At 44.8% G+C, this 20,117-nt stretch overlaps 1 protein-coding gene across 2 annotated transcripts in view; it reads left to right on the top strand.

The window, feature by feature from the left end:
- UNC5D (unc-5 netrin receptor D) overlaps positions 1-20,117 on the top strand; it is a 564,017-nt gene that overhangs the window by 327,712 nt on the left and 216,188 nt on the right. For both annotated transcript variants that reach the window (XM_062213086.1, XM_062213085.1), the window contains exon 3: positions 13,149-13,292. In XM_062213086.1, coding sequence (XP_062069070.1) covers positions 13,149-13,292 — 144 coding nt within the window. The remainder of the gene's footprint in view (positions 1-13,148; positions 13,293-20,117) is intronic.

The following is a 20,117-nucleotide window of genomic DNA, read 5'->3' as shown; positions in this document are numbered from 1 at the left end:
ATGGATCATAAGATCCAAGAGACATGACTAGTTCACGTCCAGTTCTTTCTAGTTCTGGTTCTTTGCAGAACCCAGATTTCTTATTTCCACTTTAGGTGTATTTGTTGGGCCACCTTTCTCTCCTTCCCAATCAAAATGCCAGCATGTTCGTTTGCTGACATGTGAATTGATTTCAGAACTTCACTAAATTTTTTTTTTTTCATCACGAGTCTGTTTAGGATATCAGTTACCCAAGTGTTAAAATTCATGAGAAATTCAGAGTCCAGAGTGCTGACCATTACACCATGGGGCCGGCTTGCTATGTGGGCAAAATGTTGAAATCTTTACCTAATATATACTAAACTGATCTTCTGTATATAAAGAGAATTGAAAATGAATCTTTACATGAATGGAAGGGGAGAGGGAGCGGGAAAGGGGAGGGTTGCGGGCGGGAGGGAAGTTATGGGAGGGGGGAAGCCATTGTAACCCATAAGCTATACTTTGGAAATTTATATTCATTAAATAAAAGTTTAATAAAAAAAAATTCATGAGAAATTCTACATTCTTGACCATTCCTGCCATTTCTGTAAGGGCCAATACTGACTCTGTGTTGCATTTCTGGTACTGTTAGACAAAGGTTTCTAACAAAAATACCCAAGTATGTCTAGGATTGCAGGTACAGTTTGCTCCTTGAAAGGAAGATTTGGCGTAATTACTGGCAAACAAAGGCTCTGATTTGTGCTTGCAAGGTTGGAATCTAAAACAGACATAGTTGCATGGGCCTGAAATTGGGAGAGATTGGACCAGCGACCTGGGAAGCCTCACTGGTCTGACATGAAAAATTCGAAGGAAGGCTCTGAAATCTGGGAGAGGGCCACAGAGGGAACAACACCTGCCACGTAGCCAGTCGTTTGCAAACAATGGTACAATCTGAAAATTTTCTGTGTCTCATACTGAGCCTAATTTGGAATGACTTAAATACCAGTGGCTCAGTGGGACTCTATGTTTTATCCTCAGATGTCTCTGTCCTAGATTTTATCTGGTAATGAACTTAAAACAGCGGAATCCCATTGGGCAAACCATTCAAAATGAAAGGATGAACATGGAAAAATTATCAGCCATTTTTCCCGCCTGCTGTTAGCAAGTCTTATAGCCATTCCCATTTAAAGATAAGTATTGCGAGCCAATTTAACAGTCCACTCTCTTGTAATTTCCCAGCATTCTGTCTTGTTACTGCTTCCCTTTTGAGTTGCCCTCACATTGCTAGGCAACTCCATGTTTTTGCAGAAAGCGTTGTCAATTACATGCTCTCCCTCCAATATAAAAATCTCCCCTTCTCCACTTCCTTTAGAAAAAGACCAATAAACATCACATATTTCAAAGCAACTGGGAAAAAATGACAAAATTTGAAGAGATTAGATACTTTAAAAAATGCTATCAAGAAAGAATTTAAATTTTAACAGTACCTTTTGGAAACAAATTTAATAAGCACTACCTTTTCCACCAAATTATTTTGCTTGAATCAATAGGAAAGAAATGTCTCTCCCTAAACAGTTTTCTTCTGAGCAGTTAATGAAAATCACTGTCTACCACATACTGCAATTATGTTTCCTAAGCTCGGTATTAATAGTGGAATAGTGGAAACGGGAGAAAGAAAGTGGAGATATTAGACCCCAAACCGATACATAAGTGCAATTAAGGATGGAAACAAAATGGCTTCAGGTATTGAAAAATAGATGCATTACCTCCCTGGGGTTCTCCACTGCAGAGCTGGAGAACAGAGTTTGACTGTCTTGATGGTCTTAATGGCTTTTGATTAGATCTGTAAAATAATTCAGTCCAGTAGGAGTGAATGACACTAAGAAGCCAAGGACAATGGGACCACATTTAACCAGAGAGAGGAAGAGAATCATCCATGTTATTTTAAGTCCTGTTGGAAGGGACTCCTTATTTACTTTCGAGCAGTGTATTCTCCAGTTTGGGGATCCCAAAGGCTCTTGGAAGCCCTATTTACTTCCTAGCCCCCTTTCTTCCCCTAATGAATGGGCAATGCCTAGGCCCTGCAAATGCGCAGTGTAGACACGGCATCTTCTGTGTTTCCAAAGTGGAAGCGATACGTCCTCTCAATTGTGAAAAGCTGCAAACTGCCTTTGGTCTTTCTGGTAATTTGGACCCGTCATCTAACAGTTCAAATACGAAGAAAAAGGATGCTGTGTTTTCCTGCAATTTAGTTTGGAAAACCTAGAGCTAGAGTTCTCCCCTGCAAAAAAGTGCCATTTATCTGACATGAGTTACTGTGTTTGCACAGGCGTGCCTATCTCTCTTAGTAATGTGCACTTCCAGTTCTCTGCGCGTGCCAGGCATCCTCTTTCATTTGTTCTGCCTCATTTCATTTGGAAATATGGGAACCCTTCTGCCCTGTGTTTTTTTTTTTTTTCCTTTGTTAACATCTGGAAGCTGAGAGTTGAGAGGCACTCCCAACCCAGAAATCATGCCCCCGTGAAAAGAGCGTGGTATTCAGTCACACCGGTGTTGAGAGCTTCCCTGTAGCAGCAAACACACAGCAACTCACAAACGACAACAAGCACACGCATCTTGGCCTTCAAGGATATGGTGCCTGTGGGGAGCTGGAGTCATCAACAAGCTAAACTACTTCTTTATTGTTTGGTAAAAACAAGAGTTCCCTTAGCAATGCTCCATGGCTCTTATCTGCTTCTCCCTGGGAGACAGCGAACACTAATGAGGGAAATAATGTGTATTCCAATGTATTATGGGAAAAGTCTCCACTCCAGTAAACTAATATTTTTCTTTTTAAAGAATATCATTTCATGGACTTTGTTGTGTGTGGCTTTTTTTTTTTTTTTTTTAATATTAACAGCAAGACTCATTATGCTCTCTGGGTATGAAAGGTTAATGTATTGTATCGAGAAAAGGAAGCAGGCTAGAAATAAAACTGTACTAAATCTTTGAAGTTTATGTGTCAGCACTTGGCTGTGCTTGGTGATGAAGATTTGAACATAGAATCTTCCAGAAAACCATTAATTTGAAATGATCTTCAATGATTCACAAATCACCAAATACATTTGGGGAATATATCTTTTAGCCCACACATCACGGAGATAACCTCTCAAGTGTTCCATTGACAAGTGTGTGGATTTGAAATATACTTTTATAGAAGCAGTTTCTCTTTTCACTGTAGATTTCACCATGTACATCACTGTGCTTCTGTGAGAAGACTGACATCTTCCTAAGAAGTTTGCAGGGAAATACTTTTTTTTGAAAGATTTATTTTATTTATATGAAAGACAGAGTTAAGAGAAAGGTAGAGACAGAGAGAGAGGTCCTCCATCCGCTGGTTCACTCCCCAGATGGCTGCAACGGACGGAGCTGCACCAGGAGCCAGGAGCTTCTTCCGGGTCTCCCACATGGGTGCAGGGGCCCAAGGACTTGGGCCATCTTCTAGTGCTTTCCCAGGCCTTAGCAGAGAGCTGGATGGGAAGAGGAGCAGCTGGGACTCGAAACGGCGCCCATATGGGATGGTAGCGCTTTAGGCCAGGGCGTTAACCTGCTGTGCCACAGTGCCGGCCCCTGCAGGGAAATATTACGAACTTCCTCCATAACCTGTGACAGGGCATGAGACTATGTCTCTGGTTTCTCATTCACCTTCCCTACCAAAAAACAAAAAAGAACAAGAATGGAGACCGTTAACTCTTCTCCATGCCTTACATCGATAGAAGGCACTGAATGGCTTAATGTATTTCACTAACAGCTTCTACTGTTGACCCTCCATTTGTTCCATACCCTAAATTCTTTCCCAATATTCTTGGACTTTCTCAGTCCAAGTCTTTTCTGCTCATACATTAAGAAGTATGTGCATTTATTTGAAGTGGAGATAATAAACATCTAAAATAATAATAATTCAAACAACCCTAAGGATTGTCTCGTGGTTAACAGCATCGATAGTAGTATTAAGTAGGGCTGTATTTCTTTGGGTTGGTTGATGCCTGACTTAGATTCTTTTCACTTCAGCTTTACCATATGTCAAATTTCAGTAACAACCCTCTCTAACAGACCCTAATCCCTGGCTCACTTTGCCCGGGGCCAGATGTATATAGCAAGTACTCAGTCAAGATGAGCCCTCAAAATGAGAATGTATCAAATTGCTATTTTATGAATTTTTTGAATGAGGCAAGTGACTAGTGGTTGTGATTTAAAAAAAAAAAAAATTCCAGGGGCTGGCATTGTGGCATAGCAGGTTAAGCTGCTGCCTGCAATGTTGGCATGCCATATTGGTGCTGGTTCATGTCCCAGCTGCTGCACTTCGGACCCAGCTCCCTTTTATGTACCTGGGAAAGCAGCAAAAGATGGCCCAAGTTTTTGGGCTTCTGCCACCAACGTGGGAGAACCAGATGGAATTCCAGGCTCCTGGCTTCAGCCTGATGCAACCCTGGCTGCTGTTGTACCTATTTGGGGTGTGAACCAGCAGATAGAAGACTGATCAATCTGTGTGTGTGTGTGTGTGTGACTCTGCCTTTCCAATAAATAAATAAATCCTGAAAGAAAGCAAACAAAAAAATTATACTTTCAGACTTTTGCAATTCCAAAAGAGTAACATTTTTATTATTATTATTATTTTACTTATTTGAAAGTGAGAGTTACGCAGAGAGAGAGAGAGAGAGAGAGAGAGAGAGAGAGGTCTTCCATCCGCTGGTTCACTCCCCAATTGGCCACCACAGCCAGAGCTGTATGGATCCGAAGCCAGGAGCCAGGAGCTTCTTTCGAGTCTCCCACATGGGTGCAGGGGCCCAAGGACTTGGGCCATCTTCTACTGCTTTCCCAGGCCACAGCAGAGAGCTGGATCAGAAAAGCAGCATCCGGAATGCAAACCGGTGCCATATGGGATGCCAACGCTGCGGGCTGGGACTTTAACCCGCTGGGCCACAGCGCTGACCCTGGGTAACATTGTTAACAGATTAACTATTCATCCTTTATAGAGTAACCTTGTATTACTTGCTTGTGATTCCCTCATTCCGTGCACATCCGTCTTGGTGTTAGTGTCAGAGCCAATGGCAGCACTGGGAATAGGGGAGCTGCAGGTTGCGTGTTATGTACCCTAACCACCATCTACTCGCTGAGGCTGGTTTCAGTGACTGTGGAAATGGGGAGCCCCTGACAGGGACAACAGACCTGGAAATCGTGACCACGCTTCCCACAATGGGCATGACACGGGAGTAAGCTGCGTACAGGATGCCATCCTCACCATAACCCTACCACATCCACCTCTGCCTCCTAGGTTTCCCTTCCTGGTTTCCAGACAACACCATGAAGTTCACGTGTGCTCTGCTGGCAGACGCCTCTGAGCTGATTAAGTCTAATCTCTGGTGTGGAAGAAGCTGGAGAGCTGGGGTGTCGTCTTCGTCTCTGTACTTAAGGCTGAACTTGTGGTGCTTCTGAGCAAGACGTGGAGTGCTTATTATCCTGGGGGAAGTAAAGAGTATTCATTAAGCAGAGTGCACAAGCACATTCAAAGGGAGGCTTTTTTAAATTTTTTTTTTGTCAGCATACATTTTAATCTTGTTGCTAGGATAAAGTTGCAAAAGACATGCGGCCCTAATTAATCATCTGCCAGTAGGATGAAATATGGCTCTACCTTTTTAATTATCTATATTTCATTTACTATTTTCAGTAGTGAGTTGGCCTGAAGACATCTCAGTTCCCTCAAGATAGGCAGATGGGACTCTATGACACAATTTGGAAACTTCAAGTATGAGAAGACTTCGAAAAGTTTGTGGAAAAGTGGAATTAAAAGATAACTTTATTTTGGTGCCAAAAGTGTTTGGAATCCATACGTGTGAGAGATCTTCAAAAAGGTCATGAAAAATGCAATTATGAAAAAACTGTGTTTTTAAAATTTTTTCTACCAAAATAAATTGGCTTTTTAATTTAATTTTTTCCATGAACTTCGGGTGCATCCTGGTGTATGGGATACTCACATGCCCTCCCCAGAGCCGGTGAGTCTTGTCCTAGAACCAGGCTGTCTGCTGGCCAAGTTCAGAACCTTCAGGTCTTAAAGGTAAAGGATGCCAACCCCAAGAAGGTTTTTCTGACCCTGGCAAGGCTGGAAGCCCTTCTGCTGTGATCTTGTGGCCGACCGAGCTGCTGTCATGGCCCTGACCATGCTGTGCTGTGGCAGCAGGTGCAGGCGTCTCCTGTCTAGCCTGGAGACTCCGTGAGGGCCGAGATCTTGACCGTCTTCATGTCCCAGTGTCCGCAGCAGCTAGCACAGGGTGAGCACAGGTGAGGCATCCTGGGAAGTGTTTGTGGTTTTTTGTTTGTTTTGTTTTCTTTTTAACGATTGGTTTATATTTGAAAGTCCTAATTACAGAGAAAGAGGAGAGACAGAGAGAGAGAGGTCTTCCATCTGCTGGTTCACTCCCCAGAAGGCTACCAAGGCTGGAGCTGGGCCAATCTGCAGGCAGAAGCCAGGAGTTTCTTCTGGGTCTTCCATATAGGTGCAGGGGCCCAAGGATTTGGGCCATCTTGTGCTTTCCCAGGTGTATTAACAGGGAGCTGGATTGGAAGTAGAGCATCTGGGACTCAAACAGGTACCCGTATGGGATGCCAACTCTGCAGGCAGCCAGCCGTTTAACCTACTGTGCCACAGAGCTGACCCCAATTTGTTTATTTTTAACAAATACACATTGCAGGCCTCATGAAGTCTTTGATTTATTTCTTATGGTATTGGACCTGTAGCAAAGCAGCAATATTAAAAATATAAATAACCATATAACTTGGTGTTAAGATGATCCAAGGTAGTACATGTAATACATGTAAACTATTAATAAAATAAAAGGCTATATAAATATTAAAATCATGAATCAGTTATGAGAACAATGTGTCATTCAAAATATAGGGAAGCTTCTTGTTGTTAAATGATATTTTCTAAGCTCCAGTTCTGGACAAGGAAGTCATGTGTGGCACACATTGTATGTAGCATCTTCAAAAAATTGATAGTAAGTGTGTACTATGAGAAAAAGTACATTTGGAGATCAATTTTTTGCAGCAAAATCTTTCCATTTTCCATGAGTTTTTGAAGTCCCTTGGTGTAGGTGATCTGTTTTGTCCAGCTGAGCGGACTGTTTTGTCTCTGCACAGGAGGCGGTGGCATAAGGTTAGGGCTCCCTTGGAGCTAAATCCAGGCATCTGAAGAGCTGAGGTGCCCAGAGAGATGACCATGCACTAGAAAGAATACAAGATGGTTGCTTGTCACACACAGTTTGACTTTGGTCTCTCTCAGAGATCAGAACTAGAGTGCTACACTGACCGTTTATATCCAAGAAGGCTTGGAGAAATTCTTTGAAGCTTTGTGTACAAAAGCTGAATAATCCTTCTATGGTTTAATCCTCAAGAAGTCAGGTAACATTACGGTGCACAAGGAGGCACAGAGGAGGAGGAACCTGGGGCTGAAAATGCCCAGGAAAACAGGCACAGAGATGGGGATGAGAAAACCACTCAATCTAAACTTGGTTGACTTACTACTTCTGTGTGGTTTGGGGTACATTAAAAAAAAAAAAAGATTTATGTATGTATTTGAAAGTTGGAGTGGCAGAAAGAGAGATTTTTGTCAGGTGGTCACTCCCCAGATGTTCATGATGGCCAGGCTGGAGCCAGGCACCAGAAGCTTCCTCAGGGTCTCCCATGTGGGTGACAGGAGCCCAAGCACCTGAACCATCTTCTGTTGCTTTTCCCAGGCTGTTGGCAGGGAGTTGGAGCAGAAGCGACATGAACCAGTGCCCATAGGAGGTGCTGGGGTCTCTGGCAGCAGCTTGACAACCAGTGATGCCCAACACCAGCCCTGGGATACATTTTTTTTTTTTAAAGCAGAAAACTTAGGAGGAAGTGATATTGTCACTGCCTTCTTGAATGTAGTAAGCTGAACATGCCTGCATAGAGATGTTTCTGATGATGGAAGGACATGGAACTTTGAGGGAGTGAGCCCTGAGGACTGTGTTAGATCCCAGTCACCAGGTGTGATTGGGAAGGGGTTTGCAACAATAACCACGGCAGGATGTTGCTGACATCTTTGTGGAACTGTGAGAATGCAAGTGGAGACAAGCCAGGGGACAGCGATTAGGCACAGGGGCTGGCCTTGACCAAGTACTGTAAATGCTGTTCCAGGATTCTTTATTTTCTACATAACAAGTTAGGGACTTAGACTGTGGGGTTCCCTTCTATGAAAAAATGGCCAGAAATAAATGAATTCTTTCTCCCTGTCTGTCTTTTCTCCTCTTTACATCTCTCTTCCTTGTACAGAGAAGCGTACACCTCCAGTTAGTTTGAAAACTCTCTAACTTCGTCTCCCAACAGGGTTAGACCTGCTCAGAGTAACTAGTGTTTTGTATCTGATAAATAACAGGATTACAGCAATAACCGCTGTCAGCATTTTTCTCATTTAAACAAATAAAGCTGACAAATGATGAAGTTCTGTGCTGCTCCGTTATGTTTAGTACATGCAGAGCAATTATTCATCTGCTGCCAACATGAGTCTATCTACAACTAAACCATCCAGCAGTGTAGAAAGCTTATTAGCATATCAGCACCATAGTCATATTTTTGTATTCTGTAAGATTCTACTCCATAACAAAGGCTGATGGTTATAATTTGCACAATAATTTAAAGGGTTGGACTTTTCCATGCTGATTAGAGTTATGCAAGTTATTGGGTGTGATGCTACTCTTATTTATGAGATGCCATCTTTTATTTGCCTGGAGTCTGTGCCCCTGTAGCATCTTCTATGAACAAGATAACTGCTTATGTAGAAGTCGAGAGGTGTCTCTACAGGCAGTGCTGTGGGATGAACATCAGTGGAGCAGTAGCTGGAAGGGTTTCCATAAAGAGAATTGCTTTCTTTGGCTGTTTCTCGTGTGTGGATATATGTCACGCATAAGATGGGTGAGTGGATGGATGGAGAGATAGATGCTGATACACATATAGAACATACCATCTGTCTGGTGCCGTGGCTCAATAGGCTAATCCTCTGCCTGCAGCACCGGCACCCCGGGTTCTAGTCCTGGTCGGGGCACCGGATTCTGTCCCGGTTGCCCCTCTTCCAGGCCAGCTCTCTGCTGTGGCCCGGGAAGGCAGTGGAGGATGGCCCAAGTGCTTGGGCCCTGCACCTGCATGGGAGACCAGGAGAAGCACCTGGCTCCTGCCTTTGGATCAGCGCGGTGCGCCAGCCTTAGCGCGCCAGCCGTGGCGGCCATTGGAGGGTGAACCAACAGTAAAGGAAGACCTTTCTCTCTGTCTCTCTCTCTCTCACTGTCCGCTCTGCCTGTCAAAAAAAAAAAAAAAAAAAAAAAACCTTCTATATTACACACACAGAGGCAGGGCTAGGGAGACTCCTAGGTAGGGACAGATAGGACCGGTCTCCAGAGATGAGAAAGATGTTGAACTTCCCCCTTCTTCTTCCTCATTTCCAGGAACTAGAATTTCTCACGCACACCCAGATGCCACCAATTACAGCCCCTTCGTGCCTGAGTTCCTCCAATCCAGACCCCTTTCCCTACCCGTGCTCAATACCCTGCACTAATCCTCATGTATACTCTTACACATGCACAACATATGTAAATGTGTATGCATATGTGCGTTCCATGTATGTATCACTTAAAGAGGGGAGATTTGAGAAAGTGCTATATGTTAAGAATTTTGTCTTACTGATCAGGCATTTCTTGTTATGGTAGAGGAATGTATAATGGCTACAAAGTATCTGATTTTCCAACTCTGAGTTTTTTTCTTTTTTAAGATTGATGGATTGATTTGAAAGAGTTATAGGGGGAGAGACAGAGATATAGAGATGGTCCCAGCAGCTAGGGTTGGGTCAAACCAAAACCAGAAGCTAGGAGCTTCATCTGAGTCTCCCACATGGGCTGCAGGGACCATCTTCCACAGCTTTTCCCAGGCCATTAGCAGGGAACTGAGTTGGAAGCGGAGCAGCTGGGACAAGAACTGGGGCCCATTTGGGAAGCCACCATCACAGATGGTAGCTTTACCCACTGAGACACAATGCTGGCCCCATGCGGCATTCTTATCAATGGAGAACATGAGAAAAATACGAGTGTGCTGGAAGACATTTTAACCTGTCAAGCTCATGGGCTGCGTCTTTGAGACCCTGCTCCCGAAGGGGAAGAGTATTTTGCATTCTCCTGGTCCTGTGACAGGGGACATCTGCATATGACAGGTGCTCCACCTGCTAGGTGGATGCACTGACAGGGTGTCCTGGCTCCTCCTTTTGACTCCTCGAAGTAGAATCATCTAGCACATTCTGCTTACGGAAGAGAAGAGGGTCTCCTCCACAGCCTCCCTCCTGTCCGCACCTGGTCGCCTTTCCTTTCTAACTTAGGTGCTCCGCTCAGTCTTCCCGCTGTCCTAACAACCTCAGACCTTTTCTTAACAAATCTTGCTTCGTCTTCCCTTTTGGTGATGCTCTCTCTTCTCCTGCCACTCGTGGATCTCCTCTAAGCACAAGGAAACAAAAGGAGCAGGAACCATACAAACAGCAGCATCAGCCCTCAGGCAGCCTTCCTCTTTTCAATGAAGGAGGCAGCGCTCGCATCCCTGCCAGGGAAAGTGCACCGCGTTAGCTGTGAGTTGTCAGCTGTGACCAAGATGATTCTCTGCATTGGGTACCCCAGATTGTACGTGGTGACTTCGGTGGCTGTGGCTACCTCTCATCACGCGCTATACATAATGCATTATTGACTGGTAGTTGGAAATGCTTCCCCACCCTGACTGATCATGTGCTCCCATTTGTCATTTGTCCTTAAAGTCTGCCACCAGTCCAAATGTGATATTCCACTGCCTCCACCAAGAGTCTGCAATTCATTTTGGTTATACTGGTGCTTGTGCCCCCTGAACTGGTTTTGAATGTAAAAGAATCAGTATAAATAGGAACTTGATTTTTCTCCAGATATTCTACGTGCTGGTCTTACTTTCCCTAATGAAGTATAAGTTCTGAAAATACAGGCTCAGAGTTGAATTGTGGAGGGGCTGGTTTGGGTTCACAGAGCAGAGCCAAGTTCAAACACCGGACCTTCCATTGCCAAACTCTCTGACCTTGGTCTAGGGACTTAGCCTCTCAAAAGCATAGTTGTCTTGTGTGCAGACCCAGGGGACAGTGGCTCAAGCTGCTGTGCTGTATTGTAGAGCTGTAACAAGTGATTCAGTTCAAAGCTTCTGATGTTAGGCAAGTAAGCAGAGTTCAAGAAGCCTCACCTCTTCTTCTATCACACTGCCTACCCTGGAGCAGGGCACAGCTTCAAGGAGCATCTGCCAGGTTGAAGGCAGTGCTGGCTGTGAAAGCTCTTGACCTGTTTGTGATGAGGCGACTGATCTGACTCTTGGGGACAGTGCCTCTTTCCTCCCTGCTACTCCATGTAACATGACTGTTCTTCCAGAAAAAGACTGTCTTCCATCAGAAGTATGGAGGAGTCTTGCACGCCCAGTCAGAAGTGCCAAGTATATTTTCTAGATGTTGGAAGGAGAGTGCAAAATAATAATTTTTTTTTTGACAGGCAGAATGGACAGTGAGAGAGAGACAGAGAGAAAGGTCTTCCTTTTGCCGTTGGTTCACCCTCCAATGGCCCCTGTGGCCGGTGCACCGTGCTGATCTGAAGCCAGGAGCCAGGTGCTTCTCCTGGTCTCCCATGCGGGTGCAGGGCCCAAGGATTTGGGCCATCCTCCACTGCCTTCCCGGGCCACAGCAGAGAGCTGGACTGGAAGAGGGGCAACAGGGATAGAATCCGGCGCCCCAACTGGGACTAGAACCCAGTGTGCCAGCACCACAGGTGGAGGATTAGCCTATTGAGCCACAGTGCAAGCCTAAAAAATAATTTTTTTTAAAAAAATTATAAGATTGAGGTGAGGCAAGTGTTTGGCCTAGTGCTTAAGAAACATCGGAGTCCATGGGTACCTGGCTGTGCTCCTGACCAGCTTCCAACTCATGCAGACTCTGGGCGGCAATGGTGATAGTTCATGTACTTGGATCCTTGCCACCCAACCCAGGTAGACCTGGATCCAGTTCCCAGCTCCCAGCTTTGTTCTGGTTCGGCCCCAGCCTCTGTGGGCATTTGCAGAGCGAGCCAGGGAAAAGGAGATTTCTGTCTCTCCAAAAAGATAAGGCTTTAGTGTTTCTGTTTCAGTCCACAGGTCTAGCCTTAGCCCTGCCTTCCCTAAAAGTCTGTCTGCTGCTTCCACCAATGAAATGGGCACCTTCCTGCATTCGTATCCTGGACTCAGTTCAACTTGTCTGCTCCCAGGGATGCCCACCATTTCCTTTGGACCGCACTGACTTTGTTGTCCTCAGCCTTTGGAGCAGCTGCTTGGCTCTTTGTTGGAGTCTCAGGCTGCACGCCCTGTCCTGTACACGTTCACTCTTTTTTTTTTTTTTTTTGACAGGCAGAGTGGATAGTGAGAGAGAGACAGAGAGAAAGGTCTTCCTACTGCCGTTGGTTCACCCTCCAATGGCCGCTGCGGCCAGCGCATCTCGCTGATCCGAAGCCAGGAGCCAGGTGCTTCTCCCGGTCTCCCATGCGGGTGCAGGGCCCAAGGATTTGGGCCATCCTTCACTGCCTTCCCGGGCCATAGCAGAGAGCTGGCCTGGAAGAGGGGCAACCAGGATAGAATCCGGCGCCCCGACAGGGACTAGAACCTGGTGTGCCGGCGCCGCAAGGCGGAGGATTAGCCTGTTAAGTCATGGCGCCGGCACACATTCACTCTTGTCTGTCTTCCACTGCCCCTCCTCAGCTTCCAAACCCAGTCCTGTGGGTCTTTAGAGCACCTTGGCAGTGTATGTCTGCCTTTGGTGTGCAGTAGCTTCCTCGCTGTAGATTTTCACACAAACAGAGAAAGAGCCCTAGGGCAGGGTACCGTGAGAACTCAGCTGCATTGGAGCCACATCAGTCGGTAATACTTTATACTTATGCTTCCCAGCTTTGCTCAGTTGTTGGAATTTAATTAGAAGTAATATATCCTTGTCAAACTAATTAAACCTATGCCTTGATTAAACAAAGAATTGTTTAATTAAAAAGAAAAGGTTTGGCTAACCTTAACTTTCTGTTGGAGGGATACAGTGGCCTCAGCTGATTTTTTTTTTTTTTTCTGTCTGTCTTCAGGCTTGAAGGTGCGGGAGGTGTTCATCAACGTCACCAGACAGCAGGTGGAGGACTTCCACGGGCCGGAGGACTACTGGTGCCAATGTGTGGCCTGGAGCCACCTGGGCACCTCCAAGAGCAGGAAGGCCTCTGTGCGCATAGCCTGTAAGTAGGGTGGGCGTGATCCGGTCCTGTGCAAACATGGACGGGAGTTCAGTAAAGCTGAACAGGGGCCTTGGAGATGCCAGGAGCCTCTGTAGAATACAGACTTGGGGAACTGCACGAAACCACGAGAACTGTCTCTACCTCTACTGAATTTACTCTCCTCAATGGTTTCCTCCAGAGCAGAATCAGCCCATCAGTTTGACTCAGATTCTGCCTGGACTGTCAGTGTGCAGGTGTCTTGACCATGCAGGAGAAACTGTTCTTTAGGGAGATGCCCACACACGTGGACTCTGCTGCTCGCCATCAGTGACTGAGTTCAGAGGGCACTAATGGGAGACTCTGGGTGATGACTGTTGACTGTGCATCCCAGCAAATCTGCACAAATAAGGCATTAGAGACGTTAAGGGATTTTTACAGCTGACTGTTAAATCTCGTTCTCTTGCAAGCTTTTTATTTTATTTTTTTAAAAATGTATTTATTTATTTGAGAGAGTCACAGAGAGAGATAGAGGAGAGACAGAGAGAGAGGTCTTCCACCTGCTGGTTCACTCTACAAATGGCCACAACAGCTGGGGCTGGGCCAGGCTGAAGCCAGGCGCTTCATCCGGGTCTTCCACATGGGTGAAGGAACCCAAGTACTTGGGCCATCTTTTGCTGCTTTCCTGGGTACATTAGCAGGGAGCTGGATTGGAAGTGGAGCAGTTGGGACTTGAACTGGCACCTATATGGGATGCCAGCACTGCAGGTGGAGACCCAACCTTCTGTGCCATGTTGCAGCTGGATTTTAAAACTGCATTCATTGGACCTAAGTAGAACTAAAACACACACAAGGAAAGTAAAAGAAAAGAAAGAAAAAAGTGGCTTTATAGCAGGGTCCAAGATTTCTTTATCATACTTCACGGCATAAATGGGGGAAAAAAAAGATTTATCAAAACCTCAACTTTTAAAATGCCTTCAGACTACTCACCCTGCTTATCCCAACCTCCTGGAGTCCCACACAACTTTCTTAGTGTTACCAGGAGTGTAAAATCCTCTCCAGAAAGAAACAAGGCGACAGAGGGCAGAGATGGTTATTGTTGTTTTACTCAAAAGCTGCCTTTTGAGAGTGCCATGAAGAAAACAGGACAAGAGGGATTTATTTGAGGACTCAAGGAGTTGTTCCTCAGATGTTGATGGCTGGGGGATTAAGAAGAGAAGTGCATTCCTGTTTGCGGAGACATTTGTGTTTCTGGGGAAAGGAATGATCCTCTTAAAATATTCATTTCACCTTGACTGTTCGTGCAGTCTGGGGTTTGTGTCCTGGATGTTGCCTGCGCCATCATAGGTGGGGAGAAGGATCCCCTGGTAAACTGTGCTCTTGATGTGAGCCCCGTGGGGGCTATTTTACTCTGTGGTTGCTTAGTTAATTTTAGCCAACAAGTATTTTATGACTTTCACGTAGCAGGTCAGATGAACAAGGAGATGTGTTTGCATTTGCTTTCCTCTTAACAAGGCTGGGTCTCTGCCCCCTGTGTGACCACGGTCAGGCCAGCCTGGGTATTTGACCCTAATCAAGCCAAAGCAGTATCTGCCTGGTTCTCTGCCGTGAGAGGCCGAGCAGTGGCAGGGATTCCAACCCAGCTCCCCTCCGCTGCGTTTTCAGCTTCAACTTTCCCGTCCATTTTCTTCCTTCTCTTCCCTAAGGCCCACATAACCTGTTCTCTGAACTTCTAGCTTCTCGCTGGTCTGTGTATCTCCTGTCTCTCTCATGTCCATTCCTCAGGGTCTGGTGCCTGCTAGAAACCACCAGAAGCCTCCATAAGGGAGAAAAATCTTTGTTTTTCCTTACGAAGTTTGATAAGGAACGAGTCAAGCTCACCCTTATCAATCTCCCATAACCTTTGAGCACACACACCGCTGTTCCTCCTCCTCCGTGCCCTGTGGTTCTGCACGTGGCCCCTGCTCTCTGACAGGTGCCTTTGCTCCTGCCCTCTCCAGTTCGCACACAGTTGGCGTGGTTGTTAAGCAGCCAGACTCAACAGCCCTATTGGTTCCTGGTGTCAGCTCCACCTCTTTGCAGCTTTGTGATAGTGAAGGGTTTATTTCATCTCCCTGTGTCTGTCTTCATCGACAAAAGGGTGCCTACCTCAAGAATGATTGTAAGAGTTAGAGGTATTGATAACTGCGCGGTGTTTCAAACTATGCCTAGCAGAGTTAGTGCGATTGATCTGTGTATGATTGATGTATTTGTCTCCCATAACACCAGCACCATTCACCTGTGGGTGTGTCCATCCCTACTGAAGCTAATGGAATTGAATTAAAATTTTAGTGTCTTAGTAATTTTTCTGCAGAGTATGGGTATATGGACTCTTGATAAAAACCCATTCTAAGTCAGCCTCACATATCCAACTCTCCCAGGCATGATAGAATCAAAGAATGTTAAAAATAGAGAACATTTTTCTATTACTTCCTACCTTTTTAGAGCCATAAAATACTTCCAAAGAAATAATCGCACAAATCTCTTTAGAGAATAGAAAACTCATTTTGGCATTATTGTATGGGATATGCACATATAGATGTGATTTTCAAGAGGAAAAAATCAGAATCTCATTAAAATCTGTGCTATGCAGTTCAGTTAATGTAATTTCTAATAATGTTTGCAATATATTTTTTAATTTCTTCCCATGTAGCAAGTGAGACATTCCTTAATTTATTTAAAATTATTTATGCAAGCCCAGACATGATTTGTCATTAAATATCGCATTTGACTTTGGGACCAGTATATATTAAAATGTAAATTGAAATTTAACTAGTAAAAGACATCCCAAAAGGAGGGGGTCACTGCCTTTAGGATGTTGTGTGGAATTTTTTCAATTGGCATGCAGGAAAAAAAAATCTTGAAAAAAATTGCTTTCATGTTTTATTGGGATAAGAGAGATTTCTAGTTGCTATTTGTAAAAACTTTCCAGCAAATAACACATGGCACTTGAGGATAGTGTTTATTCCCAATAAATGAAAAGCTAAATTGGATGTAATTGTCACTGTGTTTCTTCTTTTTAAGATTGGTTTTTGAAGTACTACAGATGCCTTAATATGCTAAATGAGGATTTTGATAGATAAATGTAGCTTATGAATCCAATGACAGTAATCTAGGGGGAGCTTTGCAAAATTACTATCATTTTTATATTATTCATTAAATTGTTGTAGTTCAGCATTGCAGCTCCTTATGCCTCCTATATTTAATCTATGATCCATTAAGAACTGAAATGTAAAATTGCAGTGAGCAGGGGCCAGCACTGTGGCGTAATGGGTTAAGCTGCCACCTGCAATGTCAGCATCCCATATGGCCACCAGTTGGAGTCTCAGCTGCTCCACTTCCAATCCAGCTCCCTGCTAATGCACCTGGGAAGGTAGCAGAAGATGACCCAGGTCCCTGCATCCATGTGGGAAACCTGGATGAAGCTCCTGGCTTCTGCCTGGCCCAGCCCTGGCCGTTACTCCCATTTGGGGAGTGAACCAGTAGATGGAAGATCTTTCTTTCCCTCCCTCTCTTCCCCACTGCTGCCTTTCAAACATATAAAAATAAATCTTAAAACAAAAAAATTATAGTAAGCAAAACCATCATGGCAGCTGGGACATTCAGCTAAGGAGGTATTTGCTAGCGTGTCTTGATGTGGTCATATGGGCTAAACTCTACCAAAATACCAGGAAGCATAGGAAATGGGAGTACTTAGAGACAACCCGATTTTAAAGGGATACAATATGACACCATTATTCTATTTATTTTTTATGACTCCTATTTTTTGTGACTCATGTATTGGAAATGGACCCACATGGGTTATTTGTTAAATAAAAGCAAGGATTCTGGCTTCCACCGATAATTCTGATTCAGACTCTGGCAGAAGGGCCCAGAAAGCTGTGTTTGCATCAAGATAACCAGGTAGTCCTCTGGGATGTCTCACCCAGGCATTTATGTTTCTTAAACATTAGCGTGCATGCAGATCAACTGCACGATCCAATAGGTCTGCTGTAAGGTCTGAGATTTTAGATTTGTGGTGAGCTTCCTGGATGCTGTTGCAGCCAGCTGGTGTGTGGCCCATAATTTTGAGTAACCAGACTCTGAAGTACCTTTATGCAGAACCGTTTGGGAAATGTTGACTTAGTCCACTCACCCAGCTTCTTAACACCAGGGTGAGTCACTGACTTGACCTTAGGTGCTCTCGGTTGATTACAGACATGGGATCAGAGCATGGATTTCTCACCCTGCCCCACCCCAACACGGCCTTCAGTGTTCAGGCTGCTAGGCCACGTTGTCTCTACCTTGTTGAATAGTGGCTTGAGAGCCATCATGTAAAGGTTCATGTGCATTTTGTGCATTTGAGTGGGTTGTTTGAGGACAGCATTGATTCCTTTCCTTTCTTCTGTTTATGAGTATGTTGCATTCCTTCTCACAGTTAAGTTTTAGTGCGTGGCGCGCGCGCGCACACACACACAGACACACACGTGCATGCTCCATTTTAGGAGCCAAAGTGCCTGTCAAGCTGTTGTGTTTTTCCATAATAATTCCACACTGTGTCAGAGAGATACCGGCTGCCCATCCAACTGCCTGGGGCTGGAAATAGCCGAGGCCTAGTTTCAAAAGTGATTTTACAAAGGTAAAAATAAATAAATAAATCCAACCCACAGCTCCCCCCACGATGCTGGCAGGAGCCCGTCTCTAGGGAACAACTCCCACAGGTCCTCTCATTTGTGTGGTTCAGTGGGGCTGCAGGAGGATGGGCACAAGGCAGCATCTGTCACTTCTGGGGCTGGACAGTTGTCAAAACCTGGAATATTCCATCCTTTGTCGTTGTTTAGTTTCACGGGAGAACACTTGGCTGTGTAGCTCTTTCTCTTCCTTGTTTTTCTTCCTCTTCATCTGCTTATAAACTGTTGTGCTTCTGTCGTTAACCCTTGGGAAGTCAAACTCTTGTTGATGCTTGGGACGTATCTACAGTACTGCAGTTAGAACTGGGGAAGAAAATTGGGGAAGAAGGAAACAGCTGCCTCTCAGAGTCAAACCTGTTGGCCATGTAAAAGAAAACAGCAGGAAACCACTATTTTATTGATTTTTTAAAATCTATATAATGTGGTATGTGCTGAATATAATTTAAATATGCTGCCTATTCGAGACACCCCTAAAATATCTATGCAGTTTAGCCAAGAGTGAAGGAAGAAATTAGAAGAAAGTCTCATTTGAAAACCATGATACTCACTGCTTCTTTTATAAGCTCATAGTAAAAATAGTGGTTTTGTTCATTTGCTTTTGGAGGGGCTCGACTGTTTTTGAACACCATGAGAGACATCCAATTAAACCTTGATACGGAGTTCAGCTTCATGGTTTTGATAAATAATTTCACCTTCTGAGAGCTATCATGGCCCCCTGTCTCCAGCCTGCAAAATTAAATATAAAATAAATACAGGCACACCTCCTGGCACTAAGATTCAGCCTAAACCTACATTTCCAGTCTTATCTCCCATGACATCCGTGTGAGAGTCTGCACCTCCCCTGAGTGGCATGACTGAGATGCCTAGATTCTGGGACATGGAAGTCACTTTTCCACTCCCTGGTTTGTTGGTATTGTTTTTCCTCCCTGGAGCCTCTTCTCAATCTTATCTCTCTCACTTGGGTGTGTTTCCATCCAATCCCCTTGGACAATGTCCAACTTGCATGCTATGTCCTTCACAAAACCTAGCTTAGCAAATCATTTAGTGCTTCTTGACCTCAATAGCTTTCCACTAATGAAGCCATTAAAGGCTATACTCTCTAATATACCAGGCTTCAAAATTCCAAAATTCTGTGTGTGTGTGTCTTTGACACCTCAGTGCATTTGCTTAGTACATCTCCTACAATATTTAATACAATATTTAATACAAGTTGAAGTTACTTGTAGATTTGTTTTGCTCATCAGATGATAGCCTGCTTTAAGATTCGACCTGCATTGCCCTCATTTTCTTGACCTCTGAGCCCAGAGCAGAGCGGTATATGTCACCTGTGTGTCACCAACGTCGAGTGGATCGGAAAGCCACCTTTTGTTAGCTGTACGGCGTGTGCCATGGTACTAACCAGGCATCTGGCTTCTTAGCACATCTGCATTTCACAAGGACACGCATGTCAGGATCATCTTTGTCCTCCCTCGTTTGTGCACTCCTGATGATCTGTAGCACTCTGAAGAAGAGGTCAACAAGGCAAAGGCGAGTCATGCAGCATTACGAGCACTTGACTCTGACGTGCATTGCATTGCACCGCTCAACATGGTCTCTACTGCTCCCTTCCTCGCTATACAGAGCATAGAACACATCCCAGATTAGAGAAACTGGTGTTAAGACCAAGCTTCCATACTTAGGACACGTCTCGCAGATGCTGAAAGCCTCTGTCACTTACCCAGGGAGAAAGGGCACAGTATTTCTCTTCCCAAGGTCAGTCCTCTCCTCTCCACTGGCATTAATGTATAAGAAGACCATGGAAGGATGTGAGTGTCTGGGCCTTGGCTAAACTGGTGTACTGCATCCGAGCACCTAGCCAGGGAAGGGAAGGAGTGCTGACTGCAGCCTACAGTCCTCTAGCAGAGAATACACCTTGGAATATTGTTGCACTCACCTGAAGGAATGGCACAAAGGTGCAATTGTCCAAGCAAGCCTTGTGCTCATGGCTAAAATCTGACAAACATGGCACATAGGCCTGTGGCAGTCACTTGTGAGACTCCCCCTGGTAAAGAATGAAGAGTCATTCTTGCAAACTGTCAGCAGCAGGATCTTGGATCAAGCGTGTGGTGCTGTGCGGCTACAGGGGTCACACACCTTGGAA

The sequence above is a fragment of the Lepus europaeus genome, chromosome 16, assembly GCF_033115175.1.
Source record: "Lepus europaeus isolate LE1 chromosome 16, mLepTim1.pri, whole genome shotgun sequence".
In the NCBI taxonomy this organism is placed as follows: Eukaryota; Metazoa; Chordata; class Mammalia; order Lagomorpha; family Leporidae; genus Lepus; species Lepus europaeus.
This window is presented reverse-complemented; position numbering and strand designations above follow the sequence as displayed.